The 18,697-nt window shown below is 39.5% G+C and overlaps 1 protein-coding gene across 21 annotated transcripts in view; it reads right to left on the bottom strand.

Annotated features, from left to right (window-relative positions):
• Positions 1–18,697, bottom strand: part of PARD3 (par-3 family cell polarity regulator) — a 676,268-nt gene that overhangs the window by 153,077 nt on the left and 504,494 nt on the right. Inside the window, exon 23 of one of the 21 annotated variants that reach the window (XM_073801605.1) lies at positions 7,841–10,771. The exons of 19 other annotated variants lie outside the window; for them this stretch is intronic. In XM_073801605.1, coding sequence (XP_073657706.1) covers positions 10,693–10,771 — 79 coding nt within the window. In that variant the 3' untranslated portion in view covers positions 7,841–10,692. Of the gene's footprint in view, positions 1–7,840; positions 10,772–18,697 lie in introns of those variants that run through there. One more of the 21 variants, XM_073801606.1, reaches the window with a different exon arrangement.

Raw genomic sequence — 18,697 nt, 5'->3', positions numbered from 1 at the left:
GACCAAGAAATAGGATTTCTGCTCTTATCCCTCTAGCTATGGCCGCAAAGCAAACTGAAAGATACTTTCTGTAAGAAGAGATAATAGTCTAAAACTCTCAGGGCTATGTTAGGCATTTTATAGACTCTAATAAAGGTCCAAATATTAATTGATCATTGAGCAAACCATCCCCTTCCCAATCCTGGTCCAAGAGCAGAGGCAGGTGTTACTAGAAAAAACATCTTATACGTACACAAGAGCAACATCTAACTTATGCTTTTAGTCCAGATGGGATATTTAGGACCTGATAAAGCTGACAAAATGTCAGTTTCCAAAGACTCCAATCAACGGCAGTTTTATCCCCCTGACCGTTCGGTAAAGCTGGCTTCACCTGGGTGTGACAGGCAGGCAGCAAAGCTTGAAAAGGTTACAGTGACAATGCTGATCTTTGGCGTCCAGAGCAGACCTACAAAGTTTAGAAAACCTGCTAACATGCTGCAATGTGGTTTCACTTTGCACTTGGGAAAGGCAAGCCTTTCATTTGCTTTTTGTTTTTTTAAATTTTTTGGCTGTGTTCGCTGCTGCACGTGGGCTTTCTCTAGTTGTGGCGAGTGGGGCTACTCTTTGTTGCGGTGCGCAGGCTTCTCATTGTGGTGGCTTCTCTTGTTGCATAGCATGGGCTCTAAGCGCACCGGCTCAGTAGTTGTGGCGCACGGGCTTAGTTGCTCCACTGCATCTTCCCGGACCAGGGATCAAACCCGTGTCCCCTGCATTAGCAGGCGGATTCTCAACCACTGCGCCACCAGGGAAGTCCCTCATTAGCTCTTAAAAGAAATAAACTCCCAACAACATCTTTTCTGAGATTTTTCCAAACATGAGGACTTCTAGCCTGTGAATGGAGTTTTACTCATTTATTGAGCAGTATGATTGAAGAAAGCCGGTCATAAAAATCACTAAGTAACGGATCTGTGCAATGTATACACCGGGTACTCGGGTCCCCAAGTTATACTGTAGAGAAAGCAACTTGAAGGCGTAGATGGGATCTTCATCTCATGGCAGGTAGAGAATAAATGCTAGGAAACTATCAGGACTCACATACATCAGTCCCAGATCTGAATATGGTCTGGGAATATGGTTTATTTTTTTGGCCCATCTCTGCATGGTGCCCTGAGCTGAGGAAACACTGTGGCCTTTCTGTACCCTCAGGACGCTTTGTGTCAGAATGGAGGGCCCTGGCCTTCTGTGACATCTTCCATCTTTCACCCCATCAAGCATGTAGCCAAATGTCCTCACGTGGCTACACCCACGGTCATCCTTCCGTCCACATCTCATTCCACGCGCTCAGCACCATTACGAACAGGTGACCACTGCCCCCCTCCGGTCTTGGTTTCTATAGAATCCCACTGTCTTGATTTCCCTACTATTCTTTCCATCCTGTGTCCTTCACTCTCTCCCATTTCTGTACTGACCCCTCAAGACTGGGGACCCCCAGGGCTCAGAACTAGCCCTTCTCTCTCTCCATCCCCTCCCTACATGACACCATCCAGTTCCATAGTTTTGAATACTGTCTGAAAGTTGATGATTCCCACATTTGTATCTCTGGCAACACAACTCTGACCACCACACTCACAAACCCAATGGTTTACTTGACATCCCAACTTAACATGTTCTAAACTCAATGCTTACATTCCTCCCCATACCTGCCCCTCTTGGTTTCCCTAGCTCCATCAGTCAGAGGCTTGGGAGTGCATCTTGACTTCCTTCTCAGTGAAACCACACCATCACAGCAGGTCTTACTGGTTCCAGCTCCAAAATCGCTCTCAAATCGATTCCCTTTCCATCCCACCAGCTGGTCCAAGCCTCCAGGATGGGGCAACAGGTTCACCTCCACAGCAGGGAAACAGCTTTCCTGAGCTCGCTGCTGGGTATTTCTCTATGGTCTCTGCTCCAAAGCCACCTTACACTCCACTCTGTCTTGTGAGAGCTGCTTCCTGCACTTGTTATCCCTAGAAACTTCTGTGTCATCTTCCTCCTCTCCACCCCCTGTATAACCAGGCCCCCATACTAAATCCCACCTGTTTGAATGTCTAGTGTAGTTTCTGTTTTCCCGGCCGACATACCCACCTTACAATCTACTTTGCACGAAGCAGCCATTGGGGTATTTAAAAAGTCTAAACCAGACTGTGCTTACAATCTAGAAAACACTATAATGGCTCCCCCATGACACTGAATAAAGCTCATTTTGTAAGCCTTGGCTGGACAGGTTCGATTTCGACATACCTCTCCAATTTCATCCCAGACCCTACAGGCTTCCTTCTAATTTCTGGAACATGCTGACTGTTTCCCTGCCTCTCACCGGCTCATCTACTGCTCCCTCTGCCTGGACTGCTCTATCTTTCACGTCTGACCTCTCCGTATTCTTCGGCATTCAGCCCAAATGGCATATTCTCAAAGAAATCTCTTTCTTCCTAAAGTATTTCAGAGCCCTGATTCTGTCCTTAACATAATTTGCAATTAAATATTTATTCACTAAACCATATTTCCTTAACTCCAACCCACAGGATGTGGAAGGCAGGGGCTTTGTTGAACTCACCTCTGGGTCCCCAGCACAATGACCTCCACGTGTATTTGCTCAGTGAATGAATGCAGGAATGAATGAGTAAATGGAGGACTTCCAAACACCACAAGTAGTTTAAAAATCAGGAATATCTCTTCTTATGTCTCATAGAGAATGATTTTGCAAGGCAAATTCATAACATGCATTCACTTCAGGGAGCAAAACTACTTAAAAAGTCCATGGTGGATTCTTCAGAAACAGTGCTTTATTTACTCACTGATATGCTATTTGTAAATTTTTCTTATCTATTTACCAAAGCAATTTCTCCAAGGAACTCCATGAATCTGAAAGTAATTAAATTACTATTACATCTTTTAAGATTCTATAATTCAGACCACTAATTTAGTTAGGTTTTTCTTCTACTTAATGTGAATTTATTAAGTTTTGCTGTGCTTTCTGCATTCATTTTTTAAAAGTAAGATTATTCTGTTATAGAAGTATAAAAATCCTTTTAATTCCAAAGGTTAGAATGTCACAAAAAGTTATCCTGAAAATATAAGACTGTTTGGTGAGACAAGGAAGAAGCAGAGAAGAGATGTGCGAAGTCAGCCCCCTGCTGTGCAAGGATGAAGATGACTTGAAGGGCTGAGAAGGTTCTAGGCCTTCCAGTCTCGCACTTGGACTTTTTTGTATAACCGCATTCAAATTAGTGGCCTTTGTCCTGTTCTTTCCTACTCACTGGAATTTTTGCAATGGACATGGCATTATTTACAAATGGTCACTCTTTGCGGACAATTCACTTTTTTCTGATTCATTTATGTGTTTATAAAATGCCACATTAACTACCACTGCCGTTTAGTTACTGATCTCTAATGACTTACATAAACAAACAAACGTGTGTGTGTGTGTGTGTGTGTGAATGTGACCGGCATGAAATCAGATCTCATGGAGTTCTGACTAAGGATATTCTGACTAAGGATATTGAGTTTGCCCATAATTCTAATAAAGAAGAGGTCATTCATTTAACTGTGTCAGATATAAAACTAAAAATAATATTATAGCATTTTCCTATAATGAGTATGACAGTCATTAAAAGCTTTAATTATGAAAAATGTTCTTTCACCTCTAGCAAACTAGAAGCCTTTTCATTGCTGTTGTTTTCCCATTTATATTATGTACAAATCGTCTTGCAACTTGACTGTCTTGCAACCCTCAACCACAGGAAGGAAGGGCCCTAAACCCATCGTGATGCTGCAGTTTGGAAAATGTTAACAGATGCCCAAATCTCTGAGTCAAGGTAAAACTTTCAAAAGTTTTAGTGGAATTCAAGAAGGACTAATGTGGGATAACGATCTCACAATGCTCTTGGCATCAATCAAGTCTGTTCTCCAGTAAGTCTGAGTGACCTCCGTCACACAGATGTGTTATTGGCTGGGGCCGGGGGGTGGGGAGGGACTGAGAACTACGATTCTTGTTTTAATTTTTTTTTAATGACTTCAAGATAGTTGACTGTAGAAGCATGGTCCTACCCTATTTTTCTTTTTGTTGTTGTTGTTGATTAGGTTTTTGGAGATTTTGTTTGTTTTTTAATTGGAGTATAGTTGATTTACAATGTTGTGTTAGTTTCAGGTGTACAGCAAAGTGAATCAGTCATACATATACATATATCCACTCTTTTCTTTTCTTTTTTAGATTCTTTTCCCATATAGGCCATTGCAGAGTATTGAGCAGTTTTCCCTCTGCTATACTGCAAGTTCTTATTAGTGATCTATTTTATATATAGTAGTGTGTATCTGTCAATCCCAATCTCCCAATTTATCCCTGAGAATTATGACTCTTAAAGCATTTGGAAACTTTAAGAATAATTTAACTCCTGGAAAATGCTAATGCCAACATTTATAACAGCGGATATTAAAATAAGTAGATTTAGATGCTCCATAAAGGGAACTGAAGAATTCCTACTAAAAGCAGAGAAACCGTAAGCGACAGATGCCGAGGTCAAACCACGCAGCCTTTTACAGCTAATACGAGACCTATTACAGCGCTCCGTACAGAGCGCCGGGTTGTCAGAACGAGCCTGAGTCTTTAAACCCTTAACCACAGATTAGAGGCCTGCTTCCTGAGGGTTTTTGGGTTTTTTTAAACAGATGGTCCAAAGTGAGGATGAAGAAAGCTGTTTTGATCCATTGTGTAGGTACAGAATGTTATCTTTGTTTTGTTTAAGCATTATACTGCCTAGAGTTAAATAATTGGGTGAAAATTCTCAGCTTTACTTTGAAGCCAGAGCACATGGAGGAGAAGTGTTTGATCATTTTTCTTAGTGTATTTGCATAAATGTTTACTCTCCAGCAAATATGAATATAAATCCAACTATTCTTAATGCTTACACAGTTATTTAAGGGATAGGCATACTTCTGTATACATTGTTTATCTATTTCCTTAGGCAACTGTGATCATCTTCTGTGGAAACAGGAGAAATGCTGCCGTTTAACGAAGTTTAACTGAAGATAGGAGGGTAAAGCCTTATTTAAGTTTCCATACAGCATCTCAAAGAGCTTTCAAAAAGTGGAAAGTAAATCTTCCTGACACTTCTTTTGATTTTACAAGCTATGGACACACACATGTGAATTTAACTCTGAAATACTGATTTACTTATGAGCATTTACTTATGAAATTATTCTGATATACGTTCTGAACCGAAATTACATCGCTAAAATAAAAGGACTCAAAGTAGTATTTCATACACACAGAACTGGGAATAAAGAACACTGTCTTTTTAAGCTTAGCATTTGAACGCACTTTTTGATATGCCTCTCCTGGCCTGGCTTCACACTGGTAAATGGTATTTCATCAGCCCCAATGATTAGGAGGATGGTTCATGAATTTAGTTTATGAATATTGACACATTTCAACCCACAAACTGGGATGTAACACTGCATCAAAATGGAGCTAAAAGAGGGAAAAGACTAGAGCAGCTAATAGGAAAATCTAGATGAACTGAACAAAGGCACTTAATTTAATAATGAAAACCACTCCAAGTTACAATGTACTGTACTATACCTCTAGCTATTCAATTATTAAAATAAATGCATATTCAGATGTTTCCCAAAGATGCTTGCCTTCTCTTTCAGATTCAAAAGAATGCCTTTCTAATCCAATACAATTCTTTTCACTCTGCATTTCAGCAGCTGCCTTTCCTGATTTCTAATCAAAGCTGATGATAACTGGCTTTGGCAACAGCCTGTAGTATCCCAAATGAGTAATTAAAGCTATAAATGGGCTCACTTCTTCCTCAAAACCCAGGGTGCATTTCAGAGTCTAACAGATTCAGGCTCAGCAAGGCTCTCCTGGTTTTGAAATGTGGTCAGGATCTCGAATGCATCGGGAAAGGAATGGCGGAGTCTTTGTGTTAGCCTTTCTCAATGGCCAGTCCCACTTCCACAATACAGATGTCAGGAGGGTGACAAACTCCCTCAGTCCCAAATATCTCCCACACATATGGGCCCAGAACAAAGAAACCGGCAGCCAACACTTGGTTTAGACTAAGAAAGAGAAATATGGGGGGAAAAAGGATGTGCAATTTTAAGGGAAAACATAAGAAAATATTTTCAAAATCAGAAAAAGTGCTCTTAAAAAGCGAGGCCATGCCAAACACTTTCAGTTTTCTCTATCTGGGAAACAGGAGTCCAGGCAAGAGATGTTCACTCCCCACCTCTTACAAGAAAGATTGAGTAACTAATGAAATGGAGAAAAAAAAATAAAAAAAATAACAGATACACCGTTTCAAGTTAATTAAAGCCTAAACAAGATTTTCTTTCCAACTCTTAATAACTGCATTATACGACCATGAACATAGATTTTTTAATATACGGAACTTCAGAATAGAAATTTAACTTTGACATACTTTTTTTAATTGATAAAACTTTAATATTATTGTAATTTTAGAGATAATATAATCCCAACATCTCAATATTTCTTTTTTTCAAAATTATATAATTTATTCACATAGTTCAAAAAGCAGAAAAATCATTCTTATTTTTTATGCAAATGCAGCATATTATAACTCTCCGTTCTACACCTTATTTTTCTCTCTTATTGATGTGTCTTAGAGTGCTTCCCTATTAGTACCTTTTTTTAAAAAAAAGCAGGTTCTTATTAGTCATCAATTTTATACACATCAGTGTATACATGTCAATCCCAATCCCCCAATTCATCACACCACCACCACCGCCCCCAACCGTGGCTTTCCTCCCTTGGTGTCCATACGTTTGTCCTCTACATCTGTGTCTCAATTTCTGCCCTGCAGACCGGTTCATCTGTACCATTTTTCTAGGCTCTACATATATGCGTTAATATACGATATTTGTTTTTCTCTTTCTGAATTACCTCACTCTGTATGACAGTCTCTAGATCCATCCACGTCTCTACAAATGACCCAGTTTCGTTCCTTTTTATGGCTGAGTAACATTCCATTGTATATATCTACCACATCTTCCTTATCCATTTGTCTGTCGATGGGCATTTAGATTGCTTCCATGACCTGGCTATCGTAAATAGTGCTGCAATGAACACTGGGGTGCGTGTGTCTTTTTGAATTGTGGTTTTCTCTGGGTATATGCCCAGTAGTGGGATTGCTGGGTCATACGGTAGTTCTATTCTTAGTTTTTTAAGGAACCTCCATACTGTTCCCCATAGTGGCCGTATCAGTTTACATTCCCACCAACAGTGCAAGAGGGTTCCCTTTTCTCCACACCCTCTCCAACATCTGTTGTTTGTAGATTTTCTGATGATGCCCATTCTAACTGGTGTGAGGTGATACCTCATTGTAGTTTTGATTTGCATTTCTCTGATAATTAGTGATGTTGAGCAGCTTTTCATGTGCTTCTTGGCCATCTGTATGTCTTCTATGGAGAAATGTCTATTTAGGTCTTCTGCCCATTTTTGGATTGGGTTGTTTGTTTTTTAAAATTGAACTGCATGAGCTGTTTATATATTCTGGAGATTAATCCTTTGTCCGTTGATTCGTTTGCAAATATTTTCTCCCGCTCTGAGGGTTGTCTTTTTGTCTTGTTTATGGTTTCCTTTGCTGTGCAAAAGCTTTGAAGTTTCATTAGGTCCTATTTGTTTATTTTTGTTTTTATTTCCATTACTCTAGCAGGCGGATCAAAAAAGATCTCGCTGTGATTTATGTCAAAGAGTGTTCTTCCTATGTTTTCCTCTAAGAGTTTTATAGTGTCCGGTCTTACATTTAGGTCTCTAATCCATTTTGAGTTTATTTTTGTGTATGGTGTTAGGGAGTGTTCTAATTTCATTCTTTTACATGTAGCTGTCCAGTTTTCCCAGCACCACTTATTGAAGAGACTCTCTTTTCTCCATTGTATATCCTTGCCTCCTTTGTCATAGACTAGTTGACCATAGGTGCATGGGTTTATCTCTGGGCTTTCTATCTTCTTCCATTGATCTATATTTCTGTTTTAGTGCCAGTACCATATTATCTTGATTACTGTAGCTTTGTAGTATAGTCTGAAGCCAGGGAGTCTGATTCCTCCAGCTTCGTTTCTTTCCCTCAAGGCTGCTTTGGCTATTTGGGGTCTTTTGTGTCTCCATACAAATTTTAAGACTTTTTTGTTCTAGTTCTGTAAAAAATGCCATTGGTAATTTGATACGGATTGCATTGAATCTGTAGATTGCTCTGGGTAGTATAGTCATTTTCACAATATTGATTCTTCCAATCCAAGAACATGGTATATCTCTCCATCTGTTGGTACCATCTTTAATTTCTTACATCAGTGTCTTATAGTTTTCTGCATACAGGTCTTTTTTCTCTCTAGGTAGGTTTATTCCTAGGTATTTCATTCTTTTTGTTGCAGTGGTAAATGGGAGTGTTTCCTTAATTTCTCTTTCAGATTTTCCATCATTAGTGTATAGGAATGCACGAGATTTCTGTGCATTAATTTTGTATCCTGCAACTTTACCCAATTCATTGATTAGCTCTAGTAGTTTTCTGGTGGCATCTTTAGGATTCTCTATGTATAGTATCATGTCATCTGCAAACAGTGACAGTTTTACTTCTTCTTTTCCAATATGTATTCCTTTTATTTCTTTTTCTTCTCTGATTGCCGTGGCTAGGACTTCCAAAACTATGTTGAATAATAGTGGTGAGAGTGGACATCCTTGTCTTTTTCCTGATCTTAGAGGAAATGCTTTCAGTTTTTCACCATTGAGAATGATGTTTGCTGTGGGTTTTTCTTGTTTCTTGAGGTAGGCTTGTATAGCTATAAACTTCCCTCTTAGAAATGCTTTTGCTGCATCCCATAGGTTTTGGATCATCTTGTTTTCATTGTAATTTGTCTCTAGGTATTTTTTGATTTCCTCTTTGATTTCTTCAGAGATCTCTTGATTATTTAGTAACGTGTTTGTGTTTTTTAGTAATGTGTTTGTGTTTTTTACGTTTTTTCCACTGTAATTCATTTCTAATCTCATAGCATTGTGGTCAGAAAAGAAGCTTGATATGATTTCAATTTTCTTAAATTTACTGAGGCTTGATTTGTGACCCAAGTTGTGATCTATGCTGAAGAATGTTTGGCGCACACTTGAGAAGAAAGTGTAATCTGCTGTTTTTGGATGGAATGTCCTATAAATATCAATTAAATCTATCTGGTCATTTGTGTCATTTAAAGCTTCTGTTTCCTTATTTATTTTCGTTTTGGATGATCTGTCCATTGGTGTAAGTGCTAAATGGTGTTAAAGGTGTTAAAGTCCCCCACTATTATTGTGTTAACGTCGATTTCCTCTTTTATAGCTGTTAGCAGTTGCCTTATGTATTGAGGTGCTCCTATGTTGGGTGCATATAGATTTATAATTGTTATATCTTCTTCTTGGATTGATCCCTTGATCATTAAGTAGTGTCCTTCCTTGTCTCTTGTAACATTCTTTATTTTAAAGTCTATTTTATCTGATATGAGTATTGCTACTCCAGCTTTCTTTTGATTTCCACTTGCATGGAATATCTTTTTCCATCCCCTTACTTTCAGTCTGTATGTGCCCCTAGGTCTGAAGTGGGTCTCTTGTAGACAGCATATAGATGGGTCTTGTTTTTGTATCCATTCAGCGAGCCTGTGTCTTTTGGTTGGAGCATTTAATCCATTCACATTTAAGGCAATTATCGATATATATCTTCCTATGACCATTTTCTTAATTGTTTTGGGTTTGTTTTTCTAGCTCCTTTTCTTCTCTTGTGTTTCCCACTTAGAGAAGTTCCTTTAGCATTTGTTGTAGAGCTGCTTTGGTGGTGCTGAATTCTCTTAGCTTTTGCTTGTCTGTAAAGCTTTTGATTTCTCCATTGAATCTGAATGAGATATTTGCCGGGTAGAGTAATCTTTGTTGTAGGTTCTTCCCTTTCATCACTTTAAGTATATCATGCCACTCCCTTCTGGCTTGTAGAGTTTCTGCTGAGTAATCAGCTGTTAACCTTATGGGAGTTCCCTTGTATGTTATTTGACGTTTTTCCCTTGCTGCTTTCAATAATTTTTCTTTGTCTTTAATTTCTGCCAATTTGATTACTATGTGTCTCGGTGTGTTTCTCATTGGGTTTATCCTGTATGGGACTTTCTGCGCTTCCTGGACTTGGGTGGCTATTTCCTTTCCCATGTTAGGGAAGTTTTCGACTATAATCTCTTCAAATATTTTCTTGGGTCCTTTCTCTCTCTCTTCTCCTTCTGGGACCCCTAAAATGCGAACGTTGTTGCCTTTAATGTTGTCCCAGAGGTCTCTTAGGCTGTCTTCATTTCTTTTCATTCTTTTTTCTTTATTCTGTTCCGCAGCAGTGAATTCCACCATTCTGTCTTCCAGGTCACTTATCCGTTCTTCTGCCTCAGTTATTCTGCTATGGACTCCTTCTAGTGTATATTTCATTTCATTTCAGTTATTGTATTGTTCATCTCTTTTCTTTAATTCTTCTAGGTCTTTATTAATCACTTCTTGCATCTTCTTGATCTTTGCCTCCATTTTTTTCCCGAGGTCCTGGATCATCTTCACTATCATTATTCTGAATTCTTTTTCTGGAAGGTTGCCTATCTCCACTTCATTTAGTTGTTTTTCTGGGGTTTTATCTTGTTCCTTCATCTGGTACATAGCCCTCTACCTTTTCATCTTGTCTATCTTTCTGTGAATGTGGTTTTTGTTCCACAAGCTGCAGGATTGTAGTTCTTCTTGCTTCTGCTGTCTGCCCTGTAACTTTGACATATTTTAAAAGGGAACAAGATCTTCATTAGAAGTAGAGATGAGTATTTCAAAAAATAACTCAAAATAACAGAAACATTCCGACATTTCTAAATTTGTTTACTTACATACTTCACCTAATGAGAGAAAAGACTCAAAATAAGAACATTTAAATTAAATAGAACAACTTTTTATTGAAGGTCAAGAACGTTTAAATTAAATCAAACAACTCTTTATTGAAGGTCACGTGCACTCTGAAAGAATATTGGTGAATTGCTCAACTCTGATAGACAGTTTCTTTGGTCCAATATCACTCTGAGGCTAGCAGCCCAATGAGCCCTGAGAGAGAGAGGAAATAGAGTCTAGGAGGGGAGCTGTCCAGATTCAACAGAGGGGCACTCCAGGGCGTCTATCTGTAACAGCCTAGGGGAACATCAACCTTTAGCCAATGGTCGGGTGAAGAGGTGGCAGAGGCTGAGGATGAGACAGACTGAGAGAAGTAGGAGGATTTTGTACCTTCAGCTGGTAACCCGTAGAGCAAACACCAAAGTGTTTCGAACTTGGGATTTGCCTTAAATAGAAATGTCCTTGATAATACTATTTGAAAATGAAGAACATTTTTAGAGTTTAAAAATATTTAATTGATAAAATACAAGTACATATTTAGATTCACAAGAAACTGTAGTAGGACTGGACTTCCCTGGTGGTCCAGTGGTTAAGACTGCAGCCAAAAATTAAAAGCAAAAAATACCTTATGGACTTCCCTGTTCGTGCAGTGGTTAAGAATCTGCCTACCAATGCAGGGGACACGGGTTGGAGCCCTGGTCCGGGAAGATCCCACGTGCCACAGAAAAACTAAGCCCGTGCGCCATAACTACTGAGTCTGCACTCTAGAGCCCGGAGCCACAACTACTGAGCCTGCACGCCACAACTACTGAAGCCCACGTGCCTAGAGCCCGTGCTCTGCAAAAAGAGAAGCCACCACAATGAGAAGCCCACATACCACAACGAAGAGTAGCCACAGCTCACTTCAACAAGAGAAAGCCCGCGCGCAGCAACGAAGACCCAATGAAGCCAAAAAGAAAAAGATAAAAATAAAAAAGAAATCATAGTAGGACAGATCACAGTACATTTTAAGTTCTTGAAAGAGAGTAGGAAATGGATAAGTAAAAACTGCAGCTAATAATCAATCAAGCACTTTCTGTGACAGGCATTATTCTCAGTCCTTCCTGTGTGTTATCTCGTTTACTTCCCTGAGACCGTTTAAGGCATTATTATTATTTCCTTTTACACATGAGAAACCTGAGGCTAGGGCAGTTCAGCAATTTGACCAAGATAAATCCATGAAATGAAATATTGCTGCCATTTAAAAAAATGCTTTTGTAAGAGAATACTTGTTCGTGACATATTAAGTAAAAAGTCAGGTTTCTAAAGAGCTATGTCGTATGACTCTATTTTTAGTTGTGTATAAGTACACACATGCAGATAGCAGTCTGTGTGTGTATACTTCAAAATGTTAAAAATTATTGGCTCGGGGTGAGATCTTTAATTTTTCTGTATTTTCTAAGTTTTAAATGAAAAAGTTCTACTTTCATAGGAAGATAGCTTTCAGGTTTCATGAAAGGAATCATACCATTACTGTGTGTTATTCCATGTTAACAGCTTCTAGAAGCTCTCCATGTTATACTATTGAAGAATAACTTTTAGAAGGTGTGCAGGAAGGGTTTAGGGGCTTCCCTGGTGGTGCAGCGGTTGAAAGTCCGCCTGCCAATGTAGGGGATACGGGTTTGTGCCCCCGTCTGGGAAGATCCCACATGCCGCGGAGCGGCTGGGCCCGTGAGCCGTGGCCGCTGAGCCTGCGTGTCCGGAGCCTGTGCTCCGCAACGGGAGAGGCCACAACAGTGAGAGGCCCGCATACTGCAAAAAAAAAAAAAACAAAAAGAAAAGAGTTTAAAGCAAAATCTTTGATAAATAGCCTTTGATATATAGCCACCTGGAGGTAAGGTAGGATTTTTAGATTTGGTGACAAGGAGGTGCTTTGAAAACCAGCAAAAGGACGCATCACAAGGAGAGGGCTTGCTCTGGTCCTGATGGGGATGGTCTTCTCAGTGGCCCAGCCAGGAGTCAGTCACCCACCCCCACCCCCAGCAGGATTTTTGGGAAGTGAGAGTGCTTACCGAGCAAGGGGCAGGGAGCCCACACCCCACATACAGACAGACATACAAAGATATAAACATACACACAAATAGACATGCATGCAAACATCCACAGCACACAAAGTACATACATGAAACATACATGCAAACATACATACATAGAAACCCACAGAAACACATTCTAAACAAGCATAAACATACCCCGTACCTGCATACATACATGAAACACACGCACATACGTATATCCATTAGCACCTGCTGCTTGCCAGCCACCGTGTGGGAGCTTACAGACGCACGACAGGCCCGAGGAGGCCATGGGGTGGGCTTGGGAGTCCTGGCCGGAACACTTGCGTCCAGGCCGGCCTCGCTAGAAGTCGAGCAGAGCGTCCAGAGCTCCATCAACAAGGAAGAAATGAAGAAAAGAACCAAACAGAAGAGTGGGAAGCAACCCCAAGTCGGTTGAAGGATGGAGGGAGTAGTGGGGTAGGGTGAGCACCTGATACAGAGCCGGTCACGTGCCTCGGCCCATGTGCAGTGAAGGGACACCCAGATGCTGAGCGAGAACCTGTAACAGACTGAAAATGGACAGAGCCGAGGGCGCCACGATCCCCGGCCGGCAGAAGTAGCAAGAACGACATGGGATTCAGAGGAAATAGACCTGGACTTCCCAGGCCAGATCATCTTACCAGGTTCTCAATAAAAAGGATGGTAAACATGCAAATCACACATGCACTGTTTATTCACAAACAGCTGTGTCTGCTTAATTTAACTTTGAAGGAAATCTGGTTATGACTCTCAAGATTGTGCATTTTGAGTTCTTTTTTGAAAATCTCTTCTCACTTGAAGTCCAGTTAGACTCTTACTTGGATGGTGCTTATAAAAATATATTTATATGTAAATTCAGGACTATTCCAATAACCCTCTGGCATGGTGAGGTATATCTACTTTTCAAAGCTGCTGTCATACCCATCTTTGAACTAATTCATCTACTCAACATAATTCTACAGGTTGCAATAGAGGTCAACAGGCAGGGGTAATTATAACAGTATGATACAACACACAGGTAGGGAATTGTGTTTTTCAGTATGCTTTCACATATATACTTTATTTGATGAATATATATTTCTTCTGTAACTGGCAAGCCAGGAATGATTATCCCTGGTTTATAAATCTGTAAAAAGGATAAAACACACAGGTAGGGAATTGTGTTTTTAAGTATGCTTTCACGTATATACTCTATTTGATGAATATATATTTCTTCTGTAACTGGCAAACCAGGAATGATTATCCCTGTTTTATAAATCTGTAAAAAGGATACAACCCACAGGTAGGGATTTGTGTTTTTAAGTATGCTTTCACATATATACTTTATTTATTTATTTTTTTATATTTTTAATTTTTTTGGTACCGGGCCTCTCACCGTTGTGGCCTCTCCCGTTGCGGAGCACAGGCTCTGGACGCGCAGGCTCAGCGGCCATGGCTCACAGGCCCAGCCGCTCCGTGGCATGTGGGATCTTCCCGGACCGGGGCACGAAGCCGTGTCCCCTGCATCGGCAGGCGGACTCTCAACCACTGTACCACCAGGGAAGCCCTATATACTTTATCTGATGAATATATATTTCTTCTGTAACTGGCAAACCAGGAATGATTATCCCTGTTTTATAAATCTGTAAAAAGGCTACTCATGATCAGGACTCATCCAAGGCTGGGCCTCTACACAGGGCAGCAGGCCCCCAGCCCGCACGTTTCCTGCCCCCGTGTCAGGTATTCCTGCCGTGGTACCAAGACTTTCTTAACTGGAAAGGTGGGGTAAGGCTTCTTCCACAGCCCCACCCCTCTGTTCCCACTTCTGTAAAACAGGAGGCTGTTAAATCAAGTTCCTTCCTACTCTAAAATGGTAGAAATCTCTGATTCTAAATAAGGGTTTTTAACATAAAATTTAATGAAAACCAATACTTCATCGCCCACAAAAGCAACAGTATGGCTGTCAAACCATCACTACCCCTCAACTCTGGAAACCAAGAGATGATTACCGCTTTAAGAGCCTTGTTAAAAAGTGTGCACATTAAAAATAATTTACAGAACCAATTCTCCGTTTTGCAGCCACAGTTTAAGAAACGGAAATTTGTATCTGCCTTTCTATCTTGCTAATTCCCGTGTTATGTTGGTGTTACTAATAACATAAAATTTTAAAAATTTATGTTACACATAGAGCCAATTATAATTATCTAGTGAGAAAACAATTTTATATGGGAATCTAAAAATAATCTATTTTACCACTGTAACAGATCACACACGTTATGAAATAAATTCTATCGCCAATTAATGTTACAGTGGTTCATCTAACGACAGTCCAAGTTTGAAACGCTCTCATTCCAGCAGATGCCAACATTTATAATACCATACTCAGGACACACTAGAGAGATAACAAAATTGTTGTCATGCATATGTGACATATGCCCACTATGTCACAGTCAGGGATTATCTCACTTTATTTACTCCATAGTTTAGCCAGCAGTTTATACAGATTAAATTCCATTTAAAATTAAGTCCAAGAAGTTCAGAAATTTATAATGTGCTAAAACAGAATGCTTATTCAAGTAACTGTACTTCTCACTGAATTTTCAAGATCTACTTATTAGAAGGCTTTTTATCATAATACAGTCTTTTAAAAATTTATGGAAGTATATTTGATTTGCAATATTGTGTTAATTTCTGTTGTACAGCAAAGTGACTCAGATATATATATATATATATATATATATATATGTTCTTTTTCATATTCTTTTCCATTATGATTTATTACAGGATATTGAATATAGTTCCCTGTGCTCTACAGTAGGATCTTGTTGTTTATCCATCCTACATATGATAGTTTGCATCTCATAATGTATATATAAATTTTTTTTTTTTTTTTTTGCGGTACGCGGGCATCTCACTGCTGTGGCCTCTCCCGTTGCGGAGCACAGGCTCCGGACGCGCAGGCTCAGCGGCCATGGCTCACGGGCCTAGCTGCTCCGCGGCATGTGGGATCTTCCCGGACCGGGGCACGAACCCGTGTCCCCTGCATTGGCAGGCGGACTCTCAACCATTGCGCCACCAGGGAAGCCCCTCATAATATAGTTTTGACATGAGATTTGACCTCCACCACCATTAAATATATGTATTTATAATACTGCAAGCAGGCACTGTACCAAATGGTTTACCTGTATTATCTCATTTACCCCACACAACCCTACAAGAGAGTGATTATTATTATTTACTCGTATGTAGCTATTTCATTTTACAGAAGAGGGGAGAGAAGTGCTAAGTTTCCCAAAGTCCCATAGTGTTTAAGTTTGAGAGAAAAAATTCCTTACGTCAGTATATAGTCCTTCAGTGCGGTTGACCAATGAAATTGATGAATGTGCTAATAAGCTTAATACTGTTTCTACCTAACCTCAATTTCAACATTGCAGTACAGTAACAGGATGCTCCTTCAGACAATGTTTAATTACCAGAGCTTTTTCTTAGAATTTGAAATTAATTGGAATAGGGCTTTGTTTAGTGTAAACAGACATTTCAAAAGAAGCTGATTAAGGGATAATATGTTTCTTACTCAGGAAACAAAGGAAATCAGCAAAATGTTGTGCCTAGTTAAATACAGTGGCCAGTAGTGTCTGAATAGCTGCACAGGAAGAAAACAGACACTACAGAGATACTGAAGGGTCCCAAAATAACCTAAGCTCTTTGTTTCCTGGTCTTGAATCCAGCATTATCAGTAGAAGAACATATCATTATCACTGGCTTAAGAAATGTACAAAGAAAAAGTATATATGCAACTTTATTAACACTGAATTATAGTTATTTTGGGAAAAAAAGTCCTAGCCAAAAAATATACTGTAAGAATGGATTTGTAAAGCAATCCTATTCTGTTCCATGTCATTGACACATTACTGGAAAGTTACAGATAGCTAATTTTTATGAACTGAATTCTCCTTACATGCTGAAGCTAGGCAAAGGAATCTTCTGCAATCAATCAATCAAATCACTAAACAACCTGAAGCCAAAATTTTTTCATTCGTTCATCCTACAGACCCACTTATAAATTCTCTACAAATGTACAACTAGTCCAACTAGTTGTACTAAATTGCAGAAAGATGGCATTTGGAGAATTGGGATTTTAACAATAGAGATAAAGAGGGCTGTATGCATCAGTTCCAGACTGATTTAACAACAACAAAAAAGTACCTGTAATGGGAACTGAGGTAGGGAAATGCTTGATGTACTCTGGGATGGGAAACAGCCTGGAGTGACTAGAGTTTTGACGAGGACAAATACAGAGGGTTAAGACCGTGATGGTTCTCTGGGAGGAGAATGCCACACTAAGAAGTTTGGACTTGATTCTGCAGTCAGGTTCTTGGGGGCAGAAGTGATGCCACCCAGACTAGACTTTAGGACTAGACTTCTGGTAATGCTGACCGGAAGGAACAAAACACAGTCCTCTACATCCTAAAATTCAAAATGTCTGACAGCCGATGAAAAAATTATTAGACATAAGAAGAAGGAGGAAAATGTGACCCAGAACCAGAAGAAAAATCAGTCAATAGAAACAGATCCAGACAGGGCTGTGATGATAGAATTAGAGGCAAAAGGACTTTTTAAAAGCTGATGTAAATACGGTATATATGCTAAAAGATGTAAAGGGAAACACAAACGAGGAGGAGAGAAATGGAAGATACAAATATTCTGCTACCAGATATAAATATTCTGGTACCCAGGAAGCTAGGGAAGCCACGAATTCTTTAAGAATTGACTGCTTAGACCAGAAGACAACCTAATCCTGTTATATTACGCAATGCTATACACAGGAATTAGTGGTTATGATTCAGAAGAATTTGTACATTGAGCCCTTTATATAGATGAGGAAAGCACAAAGTCATTCTACTTTAAGCCCTATCTAAAAAAACATGTTATTGCTAAGTATTACTAAACTCCCACGTTTTACATTCTTCCTGTGTTACGAACACCATTCAAAAGAACGTAACCTGTCCTGTGTACCCACAACCAACTGACTTAGGGTAGTTTTATAACATTTCAGGCATCCTCAACCGTACTATGTACCTTCTATTCTGGGTCATTTTACATACTGGTTGCCTATGACTCTTTGGTGCAACAAATTTCCAATGACTAATGCTTCATAATCCACACCTTATCTCTTAAGATGGGTGTTTATATCACCAAGAGCTTGGAAAATGGATCAATTCGAAATGAAACGCTTTGCTAACAACTTTCATGGTTCACTGGCAGAGAAAAGAAGGCTTATTAGCTTGGCACTCTAGATATGGCCTTGGCCATATGGTAAAAAACATACCAGATTTTTAAAAAGTCAATCAAACCATTCTGGTCTAGCTATTAGAATAAACAGCACGGTCCATAAAACCGGTTGTGTTATTTAAATCCGTCTGTTATTCTCCCAAAAGACTAGAAGAGCATTACTATCAGAGGCTGAACGTGTAGTTCTCTTTTACCCCCAATAGTTGCTAGCACAGATCATGATGGATGGTTATAAAGAATGAATTTTCTAAATATAAAAATCAGGACACAGCTGACATATGGTCCAACAATGGGACAAAAAAATTTAAATACAGTGGAGTTTAACGAGGCTTACAGAGGTTAAATAACTTGCCAAACATCCAAGTAAGTGGCAGCGCCAAGATCTAAATCTAAAACCACATCAGCGGACAATGTCACCTGCTGTGCTTCCTCAGACCTGCATTCACGTGCAGAAGGAACAAAGGCTGCA

This window comes from Tursiops truncatus, chromosome 2 (genome assembly GCF_011762595.2).
Source record: "Tursiops truncatus isolate mTurTru1 chromosome 2, mTurTru1.mat.Y, whole genome shotgun sequence".
NCBI classification, from domain to species: Eukaryota; Metazoa; Chordata; class Mammalia; order Artiodactyla; family Delphinidae; genus Tursiops; species Tursiops truncatus.
This window is presented reverse-complemented; position numbering and strand designations above follow the sequence as displayed.